Source organism: Mustela nigripes, chromosome X (genome assembly GCF_022355385.1).
Source record: "Mustela nigripes isolate SB6536 chromosome X, MUSNIG.SB6536, whole genome shotgun sequence".
NCBI classification, from domain to species: domain Eukaryota; kingdom Metazoa; phylum Chordata; class Mammalia; order Carnivora; family Mustelidae; genus Mustela; species Mustela nigripes.
In genome coordinates this window covers 98,884,665-98,892,500 of record NC_081575.1, presented here as the reverse complement: position 1 = coordinate 98,892,500, position 7,836 = coordinate 98,884,665, and the positions used below count along the sequence as shown (strand labels likewise).

Genomic DNA, 7,836 nt, shown 5'->3' with positions numbered 1-7,836 from the left:
TGAAATGTTGGTGAATTAGGCTTCATGCTCACTCTCATTTATTTCCAATCCTTAAGTGAAAATGAGCTCTTTGGAAGGCTTCAGGCTAGTACTGGGCATGCTTAAAAACAAACAAAGACAACTCAAAACAGCAACAAGTTCTAGCCCCTGCTCATTGAAATTTAGCATCTGGATGCTGCTATCATATAGAGATGGTGATATACTCTCTGTGACCTAAAGAACAAGTAAAAGAGAGGGAGGGGTTTGAAGAGGGGAAGAGACTTGAATTGAAAGCAGTCAGGCACCAGAGTCCAGGGGCAAAGCCGTGTGCAGCTTTAGGAAACTGCATCCCTTCAGCAAGGGGGAATTTCAAGTAAGATTGCATGGTGGGCTAGATGAGGCTTATGGGAGCGGTGAGCAGGGGCCAGACCCTCACATGGAGGGCCTCAGAGATGAAAAACTAAGCCTGCAAAAGAAGTTTTTCCTTAACATATTCTTTGGGACTGTGGCTAAACTGAGAAAATCTCCACGTGGTAGAGGAGTGGTAGGTGTCTGTGCTCTTGCCCAGGACACAGTGCATGGACTAGATGTTCTACATACATCATCACCAGGGAGTTTCTAAGCAATAGGGATGATATTTCTTTGAGGTGGGGTTTCCAGAATGCACTGGACTGTCGGTCTTTACCCTGATGATTGAAAGAATGAAAATAATGGTGCTTTAGATGGAAGGGCAGCTGGATGTTAGGGAAAATACAGGTCATTGACAAAAATTCTGAGAACTTTAAGTTATATCCAACTAGGAAAATCTCTCCCACAAACACACTGTATATTATATCCTCCAATGAGGATATATTACATAACTGGCATCCCTAAACAGCACTGTGGTTGATTATGATTTCTTTGTCTTGGAGTTTGGCAATATGCTCGAGTTTACAGGGTCAGTAAGTGACAGGGCTGGGACTAGACTCCTGGCCTGAGTATCTCTCGAACACACAATGATCATTCCACTCTTCTCTGCCTAAAGCCAACCTTGTGTTCCTTAATACTTCAAAATGTACTTCAGGGGAGGAAATAAGGATCCTATGTGCAGAAAACTGGATTGGAATGCATAGCCAAAGCAGTTAAGAATACCACAGTAAACCAAAGTCATGAACAAAGAGGAGAAACAGATCATACTCAGTGACAAGATGATGATCTACATATGCAGTGTCAGATACCTTCAGGATTGGGGAATCACAAAACCATCCTGGATAGCTCCTTCCTGTTAAGAAGTAAATCAACTGAACCAGAAATCACCTGGTAGGCTGACTACTGATAAAAAAGGATAAATCAGCATCATTTTCTTTGTCCACCTCTCTCTTGGGTCCCCTGTCTTATGATGCAGTTTTTCTATCTCACATCAAGTCAGGGACAGGAACCTGCAAGGTTTGCATTAGGGACACTGCTCCAGTTTGCATGGATATGGAATTTCCCAGGAATTCTTTGATCTGAGAGAACCCCAAGGAAAGAGACTGCAGAGACAACCACCCCACATTATAGGGGGTCATTCAGGAACTGCTAAGCCTGGTCTCAGGCCTAGATGGCTCAGGTAGGGCAATCAGAATGGGCATCCCCTCTTCTACTCCTCCAAGTTTTCAGCAAGTTCAGAGTCTTAGCCTAAGGAGAATGGTCACACTTCAGTAGAGGAAGAATCCTGGGTTGGATAGGTAACAAGTTGACGTCCCTGGGTGATGAATGTGGGGACCACCAACTCCAGAACAGTGGTGTTCCAAAAAGACTTGACTCTGCCATCTGCGTCTCAGGACCCAAACATCCCTGGCCTAATGTGGCTCACTCTTCCACCTGGGAGGTCTCAGGAAGGAGCAGACCTTGATCTCAGTACAGTAACTTCATGTCAGAGAGGATGGAGTGACACAACCCACCAGGAGCAAGGTCAGGTCCCTGAGTGAGTAAAGAGGACATTGCTAGACCCACAAATGAGGGGGCTTTACAACCCCCCGCCCCCATTCCTAACAGTGGGAGGCTTTCGGCAGAGCTTTAAGCCTGAGAATCCTTTCTGTTTCTGCCTGGTGAGTTTGAGGGAGGGAAGTGCCTTAACAAGATGGGCCCCATTTCTGCATAGAGAGAAGTCTTGGCCATAACTGGAGTCAAGGTGAGAACCCACAGTGCTAATGAGATAATCTCTTCCCAAAAGAGGGAGGCTCACAGAGTCCTGTCCCTCTTTTCAAGTCTCTGGGGCCTGAGGCAAGGGTAGGCAGAAGCAGTGCATCCTGACTTCTTACTAGGGGCTCAGGAAGGTGAGGGCTGGCTTTGGGGGCTGGCTGACTTGGGTCAGTAGGGGGAGGAGTCACAAGTTCGTGGGATTGCAGTCTTCTGAAGTTGGTGGTCCCTAGGTCCTCACTCAGGATCCTCACCTTGGTATCTATCATGTGATCCCACAGAGCCTCGTCCTTGCTTTCAGCCCTCAGAACCCCAGGCAGCCATAGCCGGATATGATTCATCCGAACTTCCGCTTCAGAGATCGGGACATCGACCAGTGAGCGTAGCGTTTATTCCGCGGAGGGTGGGTTCTCAGGACTTCTCTGAAGTCAAGGTGAGGACCTGAATGTGAAGTGAAGGGACCACTTCCCCTCCTATAACAAAGGTGGTTCCATAAAATACTGCCCCTGGGTTGGCAATGGAAGCTCCTGACACGGCTGTTAGGCTGAGTTCTGCCTGGGAAGTCTTAGGGAAGAAGGCCTTGGTCTTAGAGAGTAGCCCTGATTCTCCAGAGGAAGGAAACATAGGCCCTAATGAGAGCCAAGGGGAGGTTCCTGAGGGCTAATGAGGGGATCTCTTCCCTGTAGAGATGGCAACAGAAAACTCTATGGTTCTGAATATGGTTCTGGGGGGCTCCAGGCAGGCCTTGACAACCACTCACTCCCCACTCCCCGAGAGCTCCCGGAAGTGAAGGCTTTGTTTGAAACTCAATTTAGTAGAGGGAGGAGTCCCAGGCTCTGATAGATACCAAAATGAAGACCCTAAGTGAGGACATCGAGACCACCAGCTCCAGAACAGTGATGTCTCACAGAGCCCTGCCCCTGCTTTCAGCCCTTAGAGACACTGGGCAGTTGTGGCCGGATATGACTCAACTTTACTTCCGATTCAGTTTCCAGGAAGTGAGGACATTTGTCGGTGGGTGAGGCCTCTGGCCCCCGAGGGTAAATTTTCAGGACTAGCCTGGAGTCGAGGTGAGGACCTTGCGTGGGGACTGGGGGAAGGATCCCGATCCATAACACGTGGGGCCCCACAAAGTATCAGTACTGCTGTTGACTCTGGTAGGACCCAGCAGAGCTATCAGATTTTCTGCCTGGAAAGTCTCAGGTAGGGGGGCCCTTGGTCTAAAATAGTAGCCTGGGTCCTGCAGATGGAGGAGACATAGGACCTGTCTGCAGTGAAAGTGAGGCCCCTGAATACTAACGAGGGGCCTCTCCCCAGTTAAGGAAAGCAGCATCCCTGTACTTATTCCTGGAGGCTCTAGGTGGGAGTAGTCCTATGTGGAGGACCCTGACTTTCCCCTCTAGGGACTGGGAATTGAGGGATTTGCTCTGAGGCAGGAGGCCCAAGTCTTGCCAGTGTATTGGAGGCAGGAGTCCTAAGTCCTACCTATAGTTAAGGTCAGAGACCTGAGTGAAGACTAAAGGGAGCACCAACTCTAAAAAGTATATCTCATAAATTCTGACCCTTCTCTCAGCCCTGGGAAAACCACAGATATTTCTTAGACTGAGGCACCCCCCATCATTTCTGTCTGGAGAGTCCTAGAGAGGTAAGGCTGTTGGATTAATTGAGCAGCTTCAGTTCTGCAGAGAGAGACTGTGGGCTTCACAGGCATCAGAATGAGGACCCTGAATGAAGAGTGATGGTACCCCCAAAAAGAGACAACAGAGAGCACCCCCCTCCCTTGTCTACAGCACTAAGGAGCCCAGGCATGGAAGTCAGGGGTGTGTGAGCCCTACTTTATTTTTGATGGCATCAGGTTGGTGAGAGCTTTTGTTTGAGGGGAGAGACCAGACCAGCAGAGGAAGATGTCCCAGGCTCTACCTAGAGCCAAGATGAGGACACTGAATGAGGACTGAGAACCCCAATGACTCTAAAATAGAGAGTCCCACAGAACTGTCAGCAGTTGGTGACAGTAGTGGCCAGAGGCAACAGTAATGGGCTAAAGTGCCCCTTTCTTTCCTCCTGAGGGATCCTAAGAAGTTGAGGGCCTGGGTTTGAGATGTAAATTTAGAGCAGCACAGAGGAGAGGGCCTGAGCCTTGACAAAAGTTGATATGATGGTCCTGAATATGAACTGAAAGGATCCTCACACTCCAGAGTAGAGAGGATCTCACAAGGACTGGACCTGCCTCTGCTGCTTTCCGCCCCAGTAAGCACCAACCAGGGCTGGCAGGCTGCACCCTGAGGCTCACTTTAATTATTTCCGCAGGATTCTCAGAGTACGGGTTGATCATAGCAGGAGCCCTGTGGTTTCCCAGAGCCGTGCCCTCACAGAATCCGGCAGAGGCAGCGCTCCCTGTAGAAGGTGTTCCCGTTCATCTTTTCTTCTCTCATGCCCAGATCACCTCCTGTCCTACCCACACTACTACCTGCTGTCCCTGGCCACAGTCATCATGCCTCGGGGACAAACAAGTAAGCTCCACACCCATGAGAAACGCCACCAAGCCCAAGGTGGGCTCCAGCATCAGAGCAGTGCTCAGGCCACTGTAGCCAAGGAGAAAGCCTTCCCCTCCTTGGCCCCTCCGCCCTTTGGTGTTCTTACTCACAGAAAACCTGCAGCTAGGTCACGTAGCACTCTCAAGGGGTCTCAGAGAGCCCTATCCATCAAGCCTGCAGGCGTTTCTGCCACAAGATCATATAAAGGAGCCAACCGCAAAACTGAGAAAAAGCCAAGTTCCTCCCAGGCCCCACTCACCATTGTGCACTCTCAAGGAGACCCTTTAACCAGAGCAACGAGTATTTTGGTGCAGTTCCTGATGCATATGTACAAAAGGAAAAAGCCCATCACGAAAGCCAATATGCTGAAGATTGTCAATAAAAAGTACAAAAATCGCCTCCTTGAGATCCTCAGAAGAGCCTCTTTCAGCTTAGAAGTGGTTTTTGGTGTTGACTTAAAGGAAGTCGATTCTACCAAGCATTCCTATATCCTGGTCAGTAAGATGGACCTCCCTAACAATGGGACCATAAGCCCAGGCAGAGGATTTCCCAAGACCGGCCTTCTGATGAATCTCCTGGGTGTGATCTTCATGAAGGGCAACTGTGCCACCGAAGAGAACATCTGGGAGTTCCTGAATAAGATGGGAGTCTTCGCAGGGAAGCGACATTTCATATTTGGGGAACCCAAGAAGCTCATCACCCAGGATTTGGTGAAGCTTAAGTACCTGGAGTACCGGCAGGTGCCCAACAGTGATCCCGCACGCTACGAGTTCCTATGGGGTCCCAGAGCCCATGCTGAGACCAGCAAGATGAAAGTGCTAGAGTTTTGGGCCAAGATTAATCATACCGTCCCCAGTGCCTTCCACTTCTGGTATGAAGAGGCTCTGCGAGATGAGGAAGCACGAGTCAAAGCCACGGTTACACAACAGGCCGAGACAGGTGCCATGGCCAGTGAATGTTCCAGGGAATGTCTAGCACCACCTCCCACACCTAATTAAGTTGAGGCAGGTTCTTCATATTGTGGCTGAAGGGAACAGTCAGTGTTCTAAGTAGTAGAGGGCAAAGTGTGACTGAGGGAACACAGTGTATAATACCTCCGTGCTCCTGTTCTGTATGGGTAATTTGGAGATTCATCAGCATTTTTATTTTTTGCTCTTTTTCCAAATGTTACTTCAAAATGCAGGCTTATCTAGCACTATAAACTAAATTCACGAGTTACATTGGTCTCACTTGTTGTTTATCAGATTTAAGAGTTAAGAGTATTGCTGTTTTATAGAACAAATTGGGAAATTTTCCATCTTATTTAGTAATCTGGTACAACGTAACATGGCATTGGTGCATGCGTTCCCTTGAAAACATGAAACAAAAAAAGTAGTAAAATATATGAAATTGATAGAGAGGAAAATCACAAGATGGTTGGTATTTGACTTCCTAATCCTCTTTACTCTGTGTTTTATAAAGTTCTAAATAACAGTATGTGCTTGACTAACTGAAGAGTGTAGAATTAAACCTTCATGAATTAGATGCCATGCTTCAGGCTCATTTATCCCCCAAACATTGCCTGAGCATCTGCTCTCAGAAGGCTTCATACTGGCACTGGGAGAGCTGAGAAAAAGAAAGAGTGAGACACTGAGCATAAAGTTACAGAGTGGAGAAGCATCTATCGTATAAAGGAAAATGGTAATATATACTCTAAGGCCGAAAGGATTCACGAAAAGATGAGATAAAACAGGAGAGGTGGTTCCAGGTAAGAGCAGTTGAGTGTCAGTGCCCTGACGCAGGGCCTCTTTGGGCCTTCGGAGCCTGCAGGTCCCTCAGCGGGAGGCAATTCTCAGTTGGTTGCTTGGAGCAGGGCGCAGAATGGCAAACTGCCCTTGCCAGTTACTTTGGGATGGTGCGAAAGCCAGAGAGAAATCACCTGGGGAGGGGATGGAAGGTGTCCTGTGCTCTTGCCCCAGGGCAGACAAAGGCAGTGTGCAAATTCAAGGTTGTATTTACATGATCTCTGGAGAGTTTCTGAGAAATAATGGAGTACTCCTTTAGTGGATGCCCAGAATCCACTGGACTGGCACCCTTGGACCTGGGCTGGGGGAGCCAGGACCCACTCCACTAACATATCATTCGAATTAGGTTACCTTGTTTGCCATTTGGCAAACTCCAGGCAAGGTCTAGTTTTCTATTGGTGGTTGAATGAATGAGAGTCAGAGGGGTTTGGAAGGAAGGGCAGCTCAGAGGAAGGTGCTTTGGGCGGCCTTGAGATGTGTTTTAGGAGCTTCGTGTTGCATCCACTAAGGGAGTCGACCTTATGTCGACCATTGGGTGACATACTTGAATGGGGAACTATTACTTAGCATTTCTTGCTAAGCACTATTTTGTCTGATAGAGTTTTCTTTGTTCTAGAGCACTGCATAGTTCCTGACATCCCCGGATTAAAAATTAAATCTCTTCCTAGTGAGTTGAAACTCCAGGGCACAAATTAGAGTAAGAACTGGCATCCTTTAAAGTGTAATCCTGGTCAGGCAATGTGCCACGCATTTAAAAAAAAAATTTTTTTTTAATTTTTAATTTTTTTTTAAAGATTTTATTTACTTATTTGACAAACAAGTAGGCAGAGAGGCAGGCAGAGACAGAGAGAGGAGGAAGCAGGCTCCCCACCAAGCAGAGAGCTTGATGTGGGGCTCGATCCAAGGACCCTGGGATCATGACCCGAGCCAAAGGCAGAGGCCCTAACCCACTGAGCCACCCAGGCACCCCTATTTTTTAATTTTTTATTAACATATAATGTATTATTAGCCCCAGGGGTACAGGTCTGTGAATCACCAGGTTTACACATTTCACAGCACTCACCATTGCACTTACCTTCCCCAATGTCCATAACCCAACCACCCTCTGCCTCCCCCCTCCCCCCAGCAACCCTTACTTTTATGTGCATTTTGGACACTCTACCAGTCCCCAGGACAGAGTCCATCAAACCCACTTCACAGATGAAAAGACAGCCTCACAGAGTTTGGTGTTGTGCCCAATTTCTCATAGCTGCTCAGTGACAGGTTTGGAACCAGACCCCTGGCCTGAATTAGTATGAAGCCCACACTTTTCTACTCCTCCCAGCCTGAGGCTGACTTCACGTTCCTATTTCCCCTTTCTTCTCACTACTACAAAATTG

General features: G+C 48.0%; 1 protein-coding gene across 1 annotated transcript; it reads left to right on the top strand.

Moving 5' to 3' along the window:
* Positions 1-4,630: 4,630 nt before the first annotated feature.
* MAGEB3 (MAGE family member B3) lies at positions 4,631-5,671 on the top strand. Its single transcript, XM_059385282.1, has one exon. It carries the CDS (start codon positions 4,631-4,633, stop codon positions 5,669-5,671), a length of 1,041 nt encoding a protein of 346 aa, XP_059241265.1.
* The last annotated feature ends 2,165 nt before the right edge of the window (positions 5,672-7,836 follow it).